Source organism: Electrophorus electricus, chromosome 10 (assembly GCF_041902795.1).
Source record: "Electrophorus electricus isolate QZ-2024a chromosome 10, ASM4190279v1, whole genome shotgun sequence".
Classification (NCBI taxonomy): Eukaryota; Metazoa; Chordata; class Actinopteri; order Gymnotiformes; family Gymnotidae; genus Electrophorus; species Electrophorus electricus.
This window is the reverse complement of record NC_137506.1, coordinates 14,918,076-14,936,642: the sequence shown is the minus strand read 5'-3', so window position 1 is coordinate 14,936,642 and position 18,567 is coordinate 14,918,076. Positions and strand designations below refer to the sequence as shown.

At 41.7% G+C, this 18,567-nt stretch overlaps 1 protein-coding gene across 3 annotated transcripts; it reads left to right on the top strand.

Annotated features, from left to right (window-relative positions):
• Positions 1–291: 291 nt before the first annotated feature.
• LOC113571128 (calmodulin-1) lies at positions 292–13,353 on the top strand. Of its 3 annotated transcripts, XM_026999921.3 has the most exons (7): positions 550–900; positions 7,806–7,937; positions 8,437–8,467; positions 8,682–8,825; positions 11,453–11,559; positions 11,715–11,850; positions 12,429–13,353. In XM_026999921.3, the coding sequence occupies exons 4-7, from the start codon at positions 8,756–8,758 to the stop codon at positions 12,455–12,457; spliced, it is 342 nt and encodes a 113-aa protein (XP_026855722.2). In that variant the 5' UTR covers positions 550–900; positions 7,806–7,937; positions 8,437–8,467; positions 8,682–8,755; the 3' UTR covers positions 12,458–13,353. The 3 variants fall into 3 exon arrangements, with proteins under 3 accessions (XP_081577243.1, XP_026855721.2, XP_026855722.2); XM_081721117.1 differs by lacking the exons at positions 7,806–7,937; positions 11,453–11,559; positions 11,715–11,850; positions 12,429–13,353 and adding exons at positions 10,289–10,376; positions 10,866–10,950; positions 11,241–11,309 and having other exon boundaries at positions 292–900; XM_026999920.3 differs by lacking the exon at positions 7,806–7,937 and having other exon boundaries at positions 549–900.
• Positions 13,354–18,567: the final 5,214 nt, after the last annotated feature.

The window sequence follows — 18,567 nt, the reverse complement described above, 5'->3', positions numbered from 1 at the left end:
ATATCCTGATATTGTCCTTATCTATATAAGATGTAGCCTGTTATGGAAGAATAAAAACTTCACACCTGAAATTAGTCAAGTGTGGGATGGTAAAACATACCACAGTTTTGACTAATTATGACTAATACCTCACTTTAGAGTTTCAGTGAGCTTCAGATCCATTGCTGTAGTGTCGAAGTGGAAGGGCTCTGATGAGTGTTCTGCAGCAAGTATATACGGAAGTGAGTGAAAAGTCTCATTGGTGGAGGAACATTTACAGACCTCATTCGATGCACACTTTACCTACAGTAGGGTGGAGAAACACTTACAGACCACACTTGACACACACTTTACTCACGGTTGGGCGGAGGAACACTTACAGACCACATTCGCTGCACACTATACCTACAGTGGGGCAGAGGAACACTTACAGATCACATTCGACACACACTTTACCTACAGTAGGGCAGAGAAACAATTACAGACCACATTCGACACACGCTTTACCTACGGTAGGGCAAAGGAACACTTACAAACCACATTCGACACACACTTTACCTACAGTATGGCGGAGGAACACTTACAGACCCCATTCTATGGACACTTTACCTACAGTAAGGCGGAGGAACACTTACAGACCACATTCGAAGCACACTTTACCGGCGGTAGGGCAGAGGAACACTTACAGACCACATTCCACACACTTTACCTACAGTAAGGCGGAGGAACACTTACACCGCATTTCACGCACACATTACCTACGGTAGAGCGGAGGAACACTTACAGACCACATTCAAAGCACACTTTACCTACGGTAGGGCGGAGGAACACTTACAGAGCAGTAGGGGTTTTGCCGGGCGACAGCTTCTAGTAGCTGTAGTGTAGGTTGATAAGTCATCTCATTCGCTGCGCTAAGAAATGGTACGTATGGAGTTTTATCTGTGATTACAATATCAGGCGTATAGCCACAAACAATTGTTCTTTGTATTATTTTAAAAAAACGGGGACAAGTGAATCCCATGCCATCTGCGTTTTGATGACAGTTTCGAGTGACTCCTACGTCGAGATTTCCCCCAATTATTTGTCTCATTCATTGCTTTTGCTACTGGTTATAGTGTTAGTTGTATAGGGAATTCATTTCGCAACACCTATTTTAGAATTGCAGGTATGTGAATTAGCAATTAGCAATTACAGGGTTTATTAATGCATCTAAACGGAGAGACTGCCATGCGTTATAACTTAAGCGATGTGTTGAATAGACACTGCGTGTGCAAACAGCCTGCTAGCAACATTGCCGTTTTATAGCATGTTCAGTAAGATCTAGCTGGATAGATATGTGAATAAGCAGGGTCGTGTGATCGCCGTTGATTCTGCTATTTTATATTGACCTTATTCGTGACTGGTTATAAGCAAGCTAGCTAAACTAGCTATCCTAGCTAACAACAGTTTCTGAAGTGCCAGCTATCTTAGCTTGCTAGCTACATACTTATGCTTAAACCGCTTCGCGAAATACCATCCTATCTAGGGCGTAGAAAATCAAAATATTTAAATTAGATTATTATTTGCTTGAATCAAATGTTAAGGTGTATCCGAATTACGCAAGCAACGATGTAGTCTTCTGATGCTAGATAACTAGACAGGAATAGCCTGAATTTATTTTGTAAAATAACTAGGCAATCACTGTTAGTTGTGTTAAGACTCATTTGTTTTACAATCTCAACGTTTATTAAACAGTATGGTGGTTATTTAAATCCCAATTGTAGCAGTTCTTTTAATTGCTTTTAAAGAATTTGTTATCTTTTGGTTAGGTTCTCGTTTGTGATTACTTCACTAGATTTTGCTGTTACCTCACCCCAAGAGAGCACTCTTAGGAATAATGTCACCAGCCAATTTCTATACCTCTAGTGATGAGAAGAGTCTTACAAACGTGTTTTTGCTGCAGCTGTTTTTTCACAATATGCGCTACCAGATCATCTGCTGTACATGTTCAACTGGGCTTAATGAAAGTTAATAAACTGTAGACAGGGAGGCATAAGTGACTGACCTTGGCTGTAATGTGGTAATAACTGCAGTATTGCTCCACTTTAATTTTCTACACCTCTGTTGATACCCAAAAGTACAGGGTACTCTTCTGCAGGGTCATGCTCAGTCATGCTGTGGGAATTAATGTGTCCAGATGAGGAAATATTTGTCATTTGAGTTTACATGCACAAGGATGTAGAATGCTTGTGTCCAAAGTAGAAAACGCTGCAGCTCTGCATTACTCCTCAAAGAGAGACGGTGGAATCAATGGATCTAAATTCCTGAAGTGTAGATTCACTTACTCTCCAACCCAGAATGACATTGTAAATAAAATAATTGACATTGTTACTAGTCAATTGTAAAGCCCACATAATGCATGGAATTCTGTTGTAGAAAGCTGTCTTTGTCTGAGTAACAGTGTCAGGTGGGTACTTTGAGCTTTCAGTATCTTCACTGAATATGTGCACTCTACGCTCCTCATATCACAACAAAACTGCCCGCAGCAGTGACCTCAGGAGAATACCCAGTTAATTTAGCACACTTCCTGGTAGGATGATTTAGTCTCAGTAGTGGCTGCGGGTTGTAGGCAGAGCCATGGGGGTGTTGCATTTAGTTTGAGTTATATGAAAGAGCAGCAGAGGACAGCTCTGTGTACAGTAGCTTTGTGGGATGTATTATAGGCCTCACTACTCCGTGGGACCATGCTGTAGCCAGCAACCTGTGTAACGCAAGTTGTGCTCCCAGGAGAAGCTGCACCATGGTCACACACACACATACACTCTTCCTGTAGCCCATGCTGTATTGGACAGCACCATAGTAACGGCCGGGACTTTCTGTAAACAAGGTGCAAAAAGTGGTATTCACACATTGATTGTTAGCCCCTGATTTAATTGCTGGTCTGTGTACTGACGTCTGTATACATTCCAAGTTCCAAGTGTTCCACTGCATTCCTGAATCCATACCAAATTCCCAACAGGAGGATGTGGTATGCTTGATAGGCTTGTGCAATTTAGATTTTTTTTTATCGTCCAGAACAAATCTTTAGATTAAAAAAGAAAGTAACAGCCAAAAAATAAAACTTCAGAGTGATGCTGTTAGCACATTTCTGTATCACAGCCAAATAATCAATGCAATCTTGAAAAGTCGTTTTTACTATTATTCAGTTGTATCAATTACACACTCTTTGAAATGAAACATTCAATATGCCTCCAAGCTAAACATCACAGTTTTCCTCAGCATCAAGAGCAAAGCCAGCATCTGACAAGTGAGAGGAAGCGTCACAGTCCTCAGCATTGAGAATCTGCAGTAATCTGAGAAATGTCACCTGATGCTGAGAAGGGCAGTATTAAGTATAGACATAGAAGATCTAGAGAGGAGAGAGAAATGCAGTTCTGGATCCTATAGATGGTTATGGAAGTAGAAACTGGAACACACATTGTGACGCGGGGAGGCATGGTAGCATGCAAAGAAGAGCTGCATGAGATACATTTATTGTTAAACACAAAAGACAACATTGTGCTTAGGCTATCAGAGGATCGAACACCGACGATATTCACTGTTAAACAAAAGACTTATTTACTCACACACTAACAACAGGCAATGAGGAGCAGGTGTGAAACACAGGGAGGGCATGACCATACGGACAAACGAACACACATACACACACACACACGGAGATGTTTGGGAGGAGGGGCCGTACCGTGAGACACATACTGCATGGAGTAAACCATGAAGACCAAAACACCAGTATGCAGTGATGCATTTGTGGACTGCAGCGTTGGCACAGTAACACTGAATACCATCGATGCATACAGTAGGAAACGGAGAGTAAGACCCTGGAGTGGAAGTAAGCTTACAGAGTGGCACACTTAAGTGACATCAGAAAAGTGATAGCACTGAGTCAAATCCACAGATTGAGCTAGCGGGTTATCACCGCAGGTGTGAGTTATGAGAGAGACCTAAAGGGACTCCCGCGTGGCCCATCTGTAATCATGAAAGTGATCTAAATCACACTAACTCTACCATGGTGCTGACAAGCTGGATTCTGGCAGCGTGGCAAAAAGCAAAGCATGATGCAAATCCATCAGATGGACCCCTTGCTGAAGCAACCCAAATGGCAGGACACAATCTTGCAATGCCCACACTGTCTCAGCATACAATCCAGCAACACCCACACTGCCTCATAACACAATCCACAATCCAGCAATACCCACACTGCCTCAGAACCCAATACAGCAATACCCACACTGCCTTAGCACCCAATCCAGCGATTACCCACACTTCAGCACACAATGTAGTAATACCCACTCTGCCTCAGAACACAATTCAGCAATACCTACACTGCCTCAGAACACAATTCAGCAATACCTACACTGCCTCAGAACACAACCCAGCAATACTCACACTGCCTCAGGACACAACCCAGCAATATTCACACTGCCTTAGAACCCAATACAGCAATTACTCACACTTCAGCACACAATCCACTAATACCCACACTGCCTTAGCACACAATCTATCAATACTCACACTACCTCAGGACACAATCCAGCAATTTTCACACTGCCTTAGAACCCAATACAGCAATTACTCACACTTCAGCATACAATGTAGAAGTACTGCCTCAGGACACATCCAGCAATACTCACACTGCCTCAGCACACAATACAGCATAATGACTACTTTGGAGCAGAAACCGAAAGTAAACAAACTGGTGGCAGATTTGACCGACATTCAGCTGGACAATATTTAGTAGAGTAAAAAAGCTGGTGGCAGACTTGACTGTCATTCAGCTGGACAATATTAAGGTTGTGCTGGCGAGGGACCTACATTTTTATGCAGAGCAGAGTGCTGTATCTGTAATGTATTTACAGTGACTCATATAGGAGATTAAATTGTTTTGCATTTGTTGATTCAGCCTATGTAACATTTCACCTGTCTGTCATATTTGGGCATGTGCTCTGCTCATGGGCTTTATATAAACATTGACAGATTTTTACAATGAAGTGATTGTTAGTTTCAGAACAGAAAGTGTTGAGCAGTGTCAAGCAATGATCATTTTTGACAGAAATGGGTATTACACGTACTGCTTATTTTTTTTAACTGAGAAATGTTTTTTTTTTGTGAGAAATGCTTAAGGAAAACATATTTGTGTCAAGTTGACACTATTTTTGTTACTTGGGACCAACAAAATCATAAATCCTTGTGACTCAGCTTGGACTTCATTACTGGTGTTATGATTCCAGTAGGAACGAGGCAAGAGGTAGAATGCAAATGCAGGAGACATACATATTAAATGAGGGACATACAAACATGAAGGGCAAAACAAACAGAAGCAAAGGGGTAACACTGAGGGTAAAATAATACATGAGCAGAGTAAACAGCAAAGCAATGTCGACGACAGTACAACAAGCATAAGGTAAACCTGATGGAAGGAACGTAACTTACCACAATAACTGACAACATGGGAAACCAAACACAGGGTTTAAATAACCAAGACAATCAAGTGCTAATCAGACACAAGTGAACATATGAACAGGGAGAACCAAAACAAGGACTGGAATAAAGGAACAGACGAGGGGCGGAGAAAATGAAACCAAGAAACTGAACAACCAGGAAGCAAAAGGAAAACAGACACAACAGGGAAACTGTGGAAACAGGGATGTCAGGAGGGTGGCGATTCGTGACAGAACCCCCCATGAAAGCATGCAACACCGTAGTATGCAAAACAGAACACAGGATAAGATGCTGACAAGTGGAATGGCCAAGACACGGAGCAGGGACAAGACCCAGACAAGACATAAGAATGGACAGAAACAGGAGACCCAACTGGAGCACACAAGGGGATCGATACTGAAACCAGGCAAAAGGAATGGATAGAAACCTAGGGAACAGGACAAGAACCAGAAACAGATGTAGGAACAGAGGCAGGAGTTCAGGTAAGACAGACAGCAGGAACAAAAGTACTAGCAGAGTATAAAGCTGAGACAGGGACAGGACCAAAAGGAGGAGCTAGGGATGATGAGGCAGAACAGGAAACAGAACCATAGGATGCTGAGAAAGTTAATCTGGACTTAGAAGCCTGAGGGACACAAGTGGACCTAGAACCAGAACCTGGTTGAAGAGCAGAAACAGATAAGGGGACACAGGGAACAGACATAGAAGTAGGAACAGGTCCAGGAGCAGGACTACAGATAGACATTCAGGATGGGGCAGGACTACAGTCAGGGATAGTGGCAGGACAAGGGGCATACACGGGATTCAAGGCTAAACCCTGGGCAGGTACTGGAGTCTGGGCAGATTGAGGGACGGAAACAGCACAGGGAAAGGGAGTCGGACCGGCAACGTGGCTGGAACAGGAGGCGGACGCAGAGTAAGGAGAGGAGAGGAGACATGCTGGTAGCAGGCACAGTTGCGGGAACAGGGACAGGAACAGAAGCAAGGACAGAGGTAAGTATAGTCAGCATAACAGACACAGGAACAGGAACAAAATACACAGTCGGCATGGATACAGGTATTGGGACGGACAAGGAAACACTAATGCCACAAGGCAGGGTAACGGGTTTCACCAAGTTAACGTAAATAGGCATCGATATATTGACAGGATCAAGGACAAAACCGGGAACAGGAGCAGGCAAAACAGGAATTGAGGAAAAAGACGCAGACACGGGGGCAGTAATGGGGGCTGGCACAGCAGCCTCAAGGGGCAGAAGAGGTACATAAGGTGTAGAAATAGGAGTCGTAGGGGTATGGGAGGCCGACGGAGAGGGCTTAAGAGTCACTGGCCTGCTGTGAGGTGTGGTCGAAGGAGTCCTAAGCATCTTAGGAGGGACACCTGTAGCAGCTATTAGGGGCACAGGGGAGCCTCGAGGAGCAACCACACGGACAGGCCTGGCATCAGGCACAGGGACTTGTGGAATGGCTTCTTCTACTACAGGAACAGGAACTGGTGGATCCGGTGACGCGGTATCCTGCGGCAGGTCCGGGGGTGCGGCTGCAGCGTTCAGCGGCGGCGGGTCTGGGGGGTCTGGAGGCGCGGCTGTGGCGGTCAGTGGCAGGTCCGGATGCACGGCTTTGATGGTCTGCGGCAGGTCTGGGTGCGCAGCTACAGAAACAGACTTGACACAGGAAACAGAATTGGTGGCATCTGCTATGCCGGGAACGGGAACAGAACTGGTGGCTGAATCAGGATGGGTGGCGTCTTTCGTGCTGGGGACTGGGACTGGGTCAGGACGGGCGGTGTCTCTCGCGCCGGAGGCGGAATCTGGCCGGGCGGTGTCTCTCACGCCGGAGGCGGGATCTGACTGGGTGGTTTCCTTCACACAGGGTGAGAGCTAACAGGGTGTCTGGGAGGGCGGTAGCTAAAGCAAGTTGTTTTGGTGGAGCAAATCGTGTGGTGAGCAACCAGAGAAAACCCTCCACTGTCATTGCTTCCTGAGCCCTGTGCTGGAGTATTATTTCTGCCCATTTGAGCGCTTTACCCCAGAGAAATGTTTTCAAAAATATTATCTTCACAAACTCTGGCGGATTAGGGCAGGTCAGGTGGTGAAGGTATATATGGCTTTGCATAGCATATGTTCCAACTGACTTACCCTCCCCTAGGAGTTGCTATAAGTGAGGATAGAGCCAAAGGCTTCCCGTCTCTAAGCGTAGAGAGTAGTGACTTGATGTAATTCATGTCTTCGTCTGGGAGCAAACCATTGTGCGAAGGTGGCTGGGCTGACGCGGATGGAGCACGACATGACTCAACATGGCCCTCCTGCTGCATTCTCATTTTACGGTTGGTTATTTTGTTACGATTCCAGTAGGAACGAGGCAAGAAACGGAACAACCAGGAAGCCAAAGGAAAACAGACACAACAGGGAAACTATGGAAACAGGGATGTCAAGAGGGTGGCCATTCATGACAACTGGCTAGAGACTTGAACTGACCTGTAGGTCAGTGACTTTCTAGACACTTGAACTGACCTGTGGGTCAGTAACTTTCTAGACACTTGAACTGACCTGTGGGTCAGTAACTTTCTAGACACTTGAACTGACCTGTGGGTCAGTGACTTTCTAGAGACTTTGATTTTTACTTTATTTTTATTTTGAGTTTAGCTTTAGAACTTTATAAAAGCAGATAAGTATTGCCCACTAACTGAAATGCCCTTTGAAACAGACCACAATATGTAGGGAAGAGCACTATATATAGGGAAGAGTACAGCTCTGCATATGTTTAGATACTATACTCATTTTGGACATCTATCTCACAAGTTGGGTTTACTATGAAATGTGTAACAGTGTGTAGCAATGAAAGGGTACATTCTCCCCATTTTCAAAAATAAATTTCAGGCATGGTTGTTGAACACAGGGTAAAATGAATTAGGTTAATGAGGGTTGTATTGCTTCATATCAGACTCTGTCCCTTCTCACCTCTTTCTTTTTTCAACAACAGGCTGACCAGCTCACAGAGGAGCAGATTGCTGGTAAGGAATCCAGCACCTTATGTGTTTGTGTGTGTGTGTGTTTGTGTGTGTGTTTGTGTTTGTGTGTGTGTGTGTGTGTGTGTGTGTGTGTGTGTGTGTGTTAATTCATGAGTCATGCACATTTAAGTTCATTTTTAAACTATTTATTTGTTATACATCCTGGCCATCCACCTTGTACATTGTTTATCTGACTGTACGCTCCTCCTGTCTGCAGAGTTTAAGGAGGCTTTCTCCTTGTTTGATAAGGACGGTGACGGTACCATCACAACCAAAGAGCTGGGCACAGTGATGCGTTCACTTGGTCAGAACCCCACAGAGGCAGAGCTGCAGGACATGATCAACGAGGTGGATGCAGACGGTGAGGAGATGGGCAGGGTGTTGTAAATTTAGAACTTTTAAATATCCTACTTAAGTGTTTTGGCCTGTGCCATGGTCAAATCATTTGACAGCTGGATTCTCTGCTGGAGCAGGTTAATCTCCTGAAGAGCACAGTATTTATCAAGAATAGTGTTTATCAAGCATATTTATCATGCACGGTCTTCATTAAGAGCATAGCAGCAGGTCTTCAGCGCTGCTATGTTTTTTTTCAAAAATGTTTTTTTATTCAGTGTGCGCAGCATAAAATGATGCCAGAAAGAAACAACAGATACAATAAGTATAGCTTAAACTGCAATTCAAGGACTGTTAGGTAGGTTGGTTCTGTTTTGCATTGTCACTGAACTTATTCCTAATGACAAAATCCGCAGGTTTTGTGTTTCTGATAATGTCATTAATTAAAATCTGATATTAGGCCCGCAGAAACAGCTAAATCATAAGCCATGTACAGGATGCTCACCACATGTGAATAACCACCTGTGTGTCAACACCACACATGAAATCGCAATAACCATGTGTGTAGTCAACTATGTGGTCATGTCTACATTTATAAAACAACACAGTCTTGCATAAAGATACTGAAAATGAGAATGAGAATGAATCTTCCTTGAAAGCATTTTCTAACCTCTGTTTAAAGTGATCAGTTCTCTTTTTTTCATGTGGATGGAGGGACAAAACTTGAAGAAAAAACTTATTTTTCAAAATCTTATTTTCCAGGCACATGTTGCTTTGCATTGGAACAAAAGATTTTTGACTACTGCTATTCACAGTTTTAGTTTCCTAGTGCAGAGATCCATGAGAGAAACTCCTGAATTGCAAAAATAAATTGATGCTTTTAAAGAGTCACAACCATTTACTTCACACTCAACCATCACTCCATATGCTGCCTGGAAGAGCATTATCCAGAGGAAAATGTGACTAAAATCAGTCTAATCAAACTAAAATCAGTCAGAAATGTGAGATCCTGGAGGCTAATTAAAGATGCGGTAATAGTAATTTTATTGCCATCCAGATTCATGAGTTTGCTCACTGAAGAGATGTGTAAAATATAAAAAACTGCATAAAACTAATCTACTCAGAATAGGGCTATAGGATTAGTAGTTCTGACTACAGTTTAACATGCTGCGTGTCTGTATAGTGTGTGCTTTTTATACGGTGTTCATGTGATGCAGACAGAAGGCCTGCCTCATCACCAGGACTGCTTGGACTACTGCTTGGAATTTGGTGATTTTTAAATGTGAGGGATGAGAGGAAAAATCTATATGTGTATTTACTTACCCCTCTTGCTGTGAGGGGATGTTGTAAACCTCAGTGTGAACCCCTTGTGAGAAGCATAGTTGTGACCCTGGAAGGGTGGATGCGTGAGGGACACACAGAATGTGTGAAGTGCTCAGGTGTGCTCTCCAGTGGTGAAGTAAGTGTGATGGAGTCTGTTTCTCCCTGAAGGAGAGGATGGTGTGATGGAGCCCATCGCTCAGGACGGTCCAGTGGTCAACACATATTTACCACCTGCAGGACCGAGGTTTAAAGCAAGGTGTTGTTGATGCCCTCAGCCTTCTGCACATCTCATAGCTCACAGCTGTGGCACTATGCCAGGTGAGCTTGGTTTTAGAAATGTCTTTTATGTAAAGTAAAATTTATGGAATATGAAGTGGTCCAGATACCTAAGCAAGCCAAAGGTGGCAGTGGCAAGGAAAACCTCCCTGGGCAGAGTTAAGGAAGAAACCTTGGGAAGACCCAGAATGAAGAGGCAACACAATAACCAGTACATGCTTTACTACATTATATATAGTCCAGGTAGTAAGTTCAGTATAGATGTGAGCGCTTCACCTACTTTGCTGGGTCTAGGGTGGGTGACCTGTTTCTGCATCCATTGGAGAAGATGGAGTGGGTAGAGGAATATGGCAGTATCAGGCTGTGAAACTCCTATGGCAGCAGATAAAACAAAGACATAATTATATATGTAAAGATGAACAATCCATATATAGTAGATGTGCCAGTGATCGGCATGCATCTCTGGCAGGTTTATCTGTAGCAGCTTAACTAAAAGTGAGGGACAGAGGATGACCACAATCCTGAGGGACCAGAGGATGATCACAGTCTTGAAGGCGAGTGTGTGTGTGTGTGGGGGGGGGGGGTGGGGGGGTATGAGACTATGGGTATCAGACTGACTGTGTGTGTGATATGGTATGAGACTTATGTGTGTGTTTGTGTGTATGTGGTATGGTCTGAGACTAGTGTGTGTTGTTTGATCCTGGGGGAGTACGGAATCATTGGTCTGGACTATGTATCAGACAGCTATAAAGCTTGTTGAGTAACAGCTTTACATGAATTCTATTACTAAATCGTATGTGTGTTGCTCAGTCCTGGCTGAGAAGGGTGACTTAATTTCTTATAGTACCAAACAGTGCTATGCAGAATCCCCCAAGATATGAATGAGAAAATGCTGATCTAGCTGTCCAGGTAAATAGACCCTAACATCACAGCTCAGTCCAATGAGAGTGTTCAAGGAACTTTGGGATTAGTTTTAGTTGAAGCTTAATGTTGGTGAGGTACATTGTGCTGAAGGGTTAAGTTCTTATAGACACTCCACCCCTTTTCTCTATGAAGGTAATGGAACCATCGACTTCCCTGAGTTCCTGACCATGATGGCCAGAAAGATGAAGGACACAGACAGTGAAGAGGAGATCCGGGAGGCTTTTAGGGTGTTTGACAAGGTCGGTGGAGGGGGGGGGGGGAGAGAGAGAGAGAGAGAGAGAGAGCCTATATAATAACATAAGCCACTGGAGTGAAGACAACGTTATAGTCACACCTCCAGGTATCGGTTGCTTGGTTCAGTGTGTCCCCACTCATGCACCCTCTCATGGGTCAGGACGGTAACGGCTACATCAGTGCGGCGGAACTGCGTCATGTGATGACCAACTTGGGGGAGAAGTTGACAGACGAAGAGGTGGATGAGATGATTCGGGAAGCTGACATCGATGGCGACGGACAGGTCAACTATGAAGGTAAGACCTGACTTTTGTTTTCTCTCTGGGCTTTTCAGTTCCACCCTGCTGATTACCATCACGCACAATGCACAACGTCACGCACAAGGGATTCATAAGAACAGGCAGTAAATACGAATGTAAACACATAAACAGATTATTCTGGATGAAAACATTGAAAGGAATCAAACACAAGATGAGGTAAACATCATCAAACCTCACAGATGATCACACCTATTGACATTCAGATCACTTCTGCATAACATTAATTCTACTTGAATATAGCTGATCTAAGCAATTTGAAATATAGTGAAGTGATTTTCTATAAAGCTCAGTGATTTTAACTTCTTTATAAAGGACATGTGCAATGCAATGCTTATCATTATACTTAAAAATCTAGATTGCTAAAGTGCCTAAGCAATGATGAAGAATTATGCAAAAGTCCCGAATTATGCATAACAGCACATGCACTTGTTGTAATGCCTTTTGTAATATGACAGAAGGTTTTATGTTTTTGTGTGAAGATGGTTTCACTACATGCTGTTTACCATTGGAATTTAACATTTGACCCTGTCCTTATTTTCTGCTTTTATTCACAGAGTTTGTACAAATGATGACGGCAAAGTGAAGCTCTCATTTTCTCTCCTGACCACCCTTGAAGACAAAAAATAAATAAATCAGTCAAATGTTTTACTTACCTCTCGCAAAAATATTCATATATTCATAAACACTTCTGTATAGAAAAGCATTACTGAATGTTGAAAATGAAAAGTCCATATAGTGAAGAATAATAATAATAATAATAATAATAATAATAATCATAAAAAGCTAACAGAACTTATGTGCAAACAAAACTGATGTGCATGTTCTGGGTAGGGGTCCTGTTTCTAATGATCAGTCATAAACATCGGTATTCAGACCTAAATCTCCAAATAACCTTTCAAACTTTGCAAACTGCTTAACTGAATATTTGGCTGGGGGCAGTGTTTGAGCTGGCCACTTGTCTTTTACTTTCAGTTTATGTTCTACATACAACATGACAAGGAATTATACAGGGCAAATGATGGAGGGCAGAGAGGAGTGGTGCAGTGTGGTGTAACACATTGGGAAGAGTCAAAATAAGACTTGATAAAAGGGACCTTTGCAGTTTGCTTAAATAAGATATTTTTAAGGAATATGCACTTAAAAGATTTTAAACCATGATTTTAAACTTTCAGCATGTCTGGTTATGTAGAGTGTTTATTTGTTTATTCTTCTTGAGCAGGGGTCAACGATAGGGAGTGGGGTCAGTTTTAGGTTGTAACCTTTCACCCTGTATAGAAGAGCTTTATTTTCAGGCACGGGTAAGCAGTTGTGTTGTTCACATTGCTCTCCTGTTTTTAACTCACCTCTGATCATGAGTGCATTGATTATATTCGAGAGCATGTGGGAGTCTCCTCATCATGAGTTTAGTTTACATTCATTCCAAGCTGTACAAGCTAATCTTTTTTTTTTTCCAATAAAAGACCATGACCTTGACCATGACCTTAATGAGTATGCTGTCCTTCTTCCTGCTGTGAGCCTCACATCACAATTCCCAAGTGTCCATTCTTTTGGATCCAGCACGTTGCCTGGCAACATGCATCCATGGAGGTGGGGAATTAAAGAGGCATGTAGGAAGTGGGGAAGAAATGTCACCAGCCATGCCATCTGCCTCCCTCCATCCTCCATCCAACCTGTTGCTTCATTATATAACTAACTACTTTCACTAGTGACTCCTTATGTTAAAGAAGGACCAGTGGAGAAAAGCTTGATCATAAGAGCCTTAATTCTGCTATTTGCTAAGGAAGGACATTCTGCTGTCTCGTCACACCTTTACAAATAGTCCTGAAGTCATAAATTTAGTGTTTTGTGTGATGCTCATGTAAACAACTAAAAGTGTATTTTTAGTTTGAGTGTGTGTTTGTTGCTGTAGGTTAGAGAACAATGCTCTTGACAGGCAGCAGGGTCTTTAGCATGGCTGGCAAAAGTAAGTCAGCTGTCTGGCTTTTCTATGTGTGTCTGTGTGTGCATGCACACACACCTTATTGGTAGAGGTCAATTTTCTAGCAAATGTGATAGAAAATTAATATTTTGATGTTGTGGGGGCAACTAACATTTTTAAAAATCCACAAAAGATGGGTTTCATTTGACACAAACCAATAGAGATACACAAAGAGAGAAATATATGGCTGTCTTTAAACTGAATTCTTGTACCATCAACCACAATACCAAGCCAGTCAGTATGGCAGAACCAATGATAACAGCCATCTCTGTCAGTATGGTAGAATCAGCTTACACACATAGTTTGAGCTGTGTTTCATGAGCATAGAACATGCAGGGGGAAAAAATGGAAGCAAACTGAATAGTCTAATGAAACAAACGAAAACGAAACCTAATGTGAATTGGTACTAGTAAGAAACCTGCACTAACTGGAACAAAAGAAAACAATGGTCATGGAAACAAACAGTTTATAAAGGATTTCTTTATTGCAAATCATAATCACGGAAAAATCTAAATTGCACAAGCCTATCAAGCATACCACATCCTCCTGTTGGGAATTTGGTATGGATTCAGGAATGCAGTGGAACACTTGGAACTTGGAATGTATACAGACGTCAGTACACAGACCAGCAATTAAATCAAGGACAACATAAGAATACAACAGCCCCCAGGTGGTGTGGCAAATGAGGCACAACACACACCACCTATTGGGAAGCATGACAACAAAATCACAAACAAGGCATGTGGAACAAAGGCCAAAATGTAAACACAAAGCTGCTCGCATTGCTATCGCTGTCTAACAGAAGCCACCGGCGGGGGCAACGTCACAATGTCACAACTGTTTTAACTGAAGCCAGCTCTCAACTGAGTCAGACAGAAAGGTTACGACAGCTCTGAATTCACTATCAGTTTTGGTGTTTTGCCTGCTCTGACTCACCTGATTCAGGTCAAGAGTGATTGGCTGATGAACTGAATCAGCAGGCGATCCTCTAGGCTTACAGCTACATACATTATTAGGGCCCTCCTGCTCATTCATGTTCTGAGCACTGGTCCAATGATGCCGTTTAATTCAAAACAAAACAGGAAACAAATTTAGACTGTGGAACATAATTCAGACTATGACTTGGTAAAATCTACTTATCTTAGAACTGGTGCCAGATGCTTATCAACAGAAGTTTAGAAACAAAAAAAAATAAACCAGCCAAACCTTTGTGGAATTTTCTAGAGAGAGGTTTGGATTGTTTGAGAAATGGTGTGCAATGAGTGGTATGAGTACTTTTGAACAACTTAAAGAGCTGTTTATGTTAGAAGATTTTAAACATTGTCTTCCAGAGAAAATCGTGGTTTACATAAATGAGAAAAAGGTGGATAAATTGTCTGCTGCAGCTACATTGGCAGACAAACACATAAAACCATCTTTTACTCAACTATGCATAAGGAGAATGCAGGTCGATCAATGACTAGTAAATAAATCGGCAAAGCCACTGTTAATTCAGAGCCACTACCACTGGGTGAGACAATTGTTTTGGACACACATGAGTGTTTTTATTGTCATGGCCAGGGGCACCTTTTTGCCATGGGTCCTATTTTGAAATGCAAAAACACTCATAAGCGCTCATCTGTGAAGAAAGTCAATGCAAGGTGATTAGAGACTCTGGGAATTTTGACATACCTACTTCTGATGTTGAGCCTGTTTTTAAGCCTTTTGTGTTCTCAGGGACCATTGTGCTGACAGAAGGTGAACAGATCCAATCCATAACTATCCTACGGGATACTGGGGCATCCCAATCATTTGTTTTGGACAGTATATTACCGTTTTTGGAGTCAGCATATAGCGGAAGCGACGTACATATAGTTTGTGTATACTATATGTATAGTTACATATAGTACATATATTTGTGTACAAATGAGATCTCCAGTTAATTTAAAGTTACAGTTATTTCTAAATTTCCTGTTAAAGTTTTTTTTAATTCTTGGTAATGATATTGCTGGTGGTAAACTGTTTCGACTTCCTGAGGTTGGGGATGGACCACTAGAAAATATGGCCATTCCTGATCAGAATATAGAAAACATATCATGTCTTTTTGCTCACAATCACCCTTTATTGGGACACCTAGTATCCAAAAAACCATTGGGTGTTTGTTAAATCATTTCTTTTGGACTGCTACGAAGTCAGATGTTGTTAGATATTGTCGCTCTTGTCATGAATGTCAACTTCTCTGTGTCAGGTTTGGCCAATCCGTAGCATCCTATTGTCTTGGTTACCCTGTCTCGTATCTTTGTATTACTTTACTTGTGGTTCTGTTCCTTAGTTTTATTTTCTCCAACCCTCATGAGTTTCACCCATGTCTTGTTTAGTGCTCACTGGCCCATGTATTTAATCCTTGTGTTTGTACAGTCTTGTTGCTGGTTATTGTGAATCCATGTTGCTGGTGTGTTCACTGTTCATATTTGTCAGTGCAACCTCTGTAAGTCTTTTCCTCTGCTCATGTAAGTTGTTTTCTTTTTTGAAGCCTGCTTCTCCTTTTTGTCATCATATTGTTCCCTTTTGGTTAATCATGTATTTTCATGATTTACGTATTGGAACAGTCCAAGGTCATAGAACCAATGATTATGATTCTGGATTTGCCCATAATAAATCTCACTCTTCTCCGCTCTTACATCCACCTCATAACCGTTTCATCATTACAGTTGGAAAACGACATCAAGTCATCCCTTCCGATCCTTTGTGTCCCATTTTGGTAATGGCCGAACTTTTTGAGAGATTCTTAACTGATTGTGTAGGACCCTTACCCAAGACTAGTTCAGGAAATTGGTATTTGATAACACTTGTGTACAGCTACCAGATTCCCAGAAACAATCCCGTTGCATTCAATAAGGTGAAAAACCATACTAAATGCACTTGTGAAATTTTGTACTACATTCGGTTTGCCAAAGTACCTGCAGTCTGATTAAGGTTCCAAATTACAATCAAAACTTTTTGCTCAGATCAGAATTGATAATTCAACACCAGGTATTGAGTACATATCATCAAAAAAGTCAAGGAGCATTAGACAGATTCCATCAGATGTTTAACAATATGCTCTGCTCTTATCGCTTAGAAGCAGGGAAAGACTGGTAAAGACCCTTGCTACTGTTTGCAATACATGATACTATTCAAGAGTCTTTGGCGTTCATTCCGAATACCCTGGTTTTTGGTTGTGAAGTTTGTGGTCCCCTCAAACTGTTTTGTTTGTTCTTGACCCAACAAATACTTCATTATCTGTGAATAGACATTAAATTGCTCATATATATATATATATATATATATATATATATATATATATATATATATATATATATATATATATAATATTTTCTCTTAAAATTGTAGTGACCATTGTCAGTGAGAGGAGGATAGGGCCCCCTTTTGGAGTCTTGGATCCTCTCAAGGTTTCTTTCTTATGCTCTAGGTTGTTTTTCCTTGCCACTGTCCCCCATGGCTTACTCATTGGGGGCTTGGACTCAGACATGTGTAAAGCTGCTTTGTATAAAGCGCTACATAAATATTTGATCTCATTTTTGCCATATTTCTTAAATGAAAATAAGTAAACACTGTTTTCAACCAACATGTAAAGCATGACCCTGTCTAGGCTGTGAGGCCGTAACAAGGAAAAAGAAATATAAACGGCTAACAGAATGTAAGATTTAAAAAGTGAATAGTAATAAAACAAACAGAAGTCTCCTTTTTGGTGTATTTCACAGAGGATATTATTTACATACAATCTTACTGGTGCAATGTCTTCAGGAGTGACCCAGTCCAAAACAATAAACAAAACCCACACTAATGAAAGAAAAGTACACACTAAATAATCCTAACAACAAAAGAAACATACAACAGACTTTCCTAACTACCTGACACAAACAGAGGCAAAACCCACACCCAACAAAAATGGCCACCAGTAGCCAACACCAAAGTACCAAACAAAACAATATTTACACTCTCTATGCAATATCTATAAGTACAAAAGCATGAGGGGCAAAGCCAAAGAACGAAATCCAAAAATGGGGAAAACAAGGTCATACACAAACTTCATACAAAATTTTAACCACAAGCCAAACAAACCGACAAATTCCAAACTAACAAAACCTTCTCTTTTCTCTTCCTCCTTTTCTCTTGTGGGAGGGGCCATTAAATAGTAGGAGCAGTTGTCTTGAAAACCCGGCAAGGAGTGAGGCGGAGTATGAAACGGAAGGAAATCCTGCCAGTGAACATGGAACACACACACACACACACACACTAGCAGTAGATTGGTGGTATACTTAAGGGCTACACAAAATGGGATTACAAGTACTCGAGGTAAAATATAACAATGACTATGCTGGCCCAGCAGCCCTGACTGGGCTGTGTTTAGGAGCAAGAGATAGTGTTCTCAACCAAAATGAAATGGATAACAAGAAAACATTTTCTAAGAAGTAAATAAAGTTTTAAAATTATGTGCAAGGGAAAATAAGCTGTTGTAATGTACATGTTACAAGCATCCTCTTTGCCTTAAACACTCTTTCAGAGCAAGAGATAGTCATCTCAATCAAAATTAAATGTATAAGAAAACATTTTCAAAGACGTATTTCAAGTTTGGACATTGTGTTGAATGGAAAAAAAAGCTGTTGCAAGCATTCTATTTACCTTAAACAATATTTCAGAGCAAGATATAGTGTTCTCAATCAAAATTAAAT

What these genes read in the sequence shown, in the direction of transcription:
- LOC113571128 (XM_026999920.3), top strand. An exon ending in CACAGAGGAGCAGATTGCTG is followed by an intron (nt 8,468 to 8,681) that starts GTAAGGAATCCA and finishes TCCTGTCTGCAG; the next exon opens with AGTTTAAGGAGGCTTTCTCC. An exon ending in CGGACAGGTCAACTATGAAG is followed by an intron (nt 11,851 to 12,428) that starts GTAAGACCTGAC and finishes TTTTATTCACAG; the next exon opens with AGTTTGTACAAATGATGACG.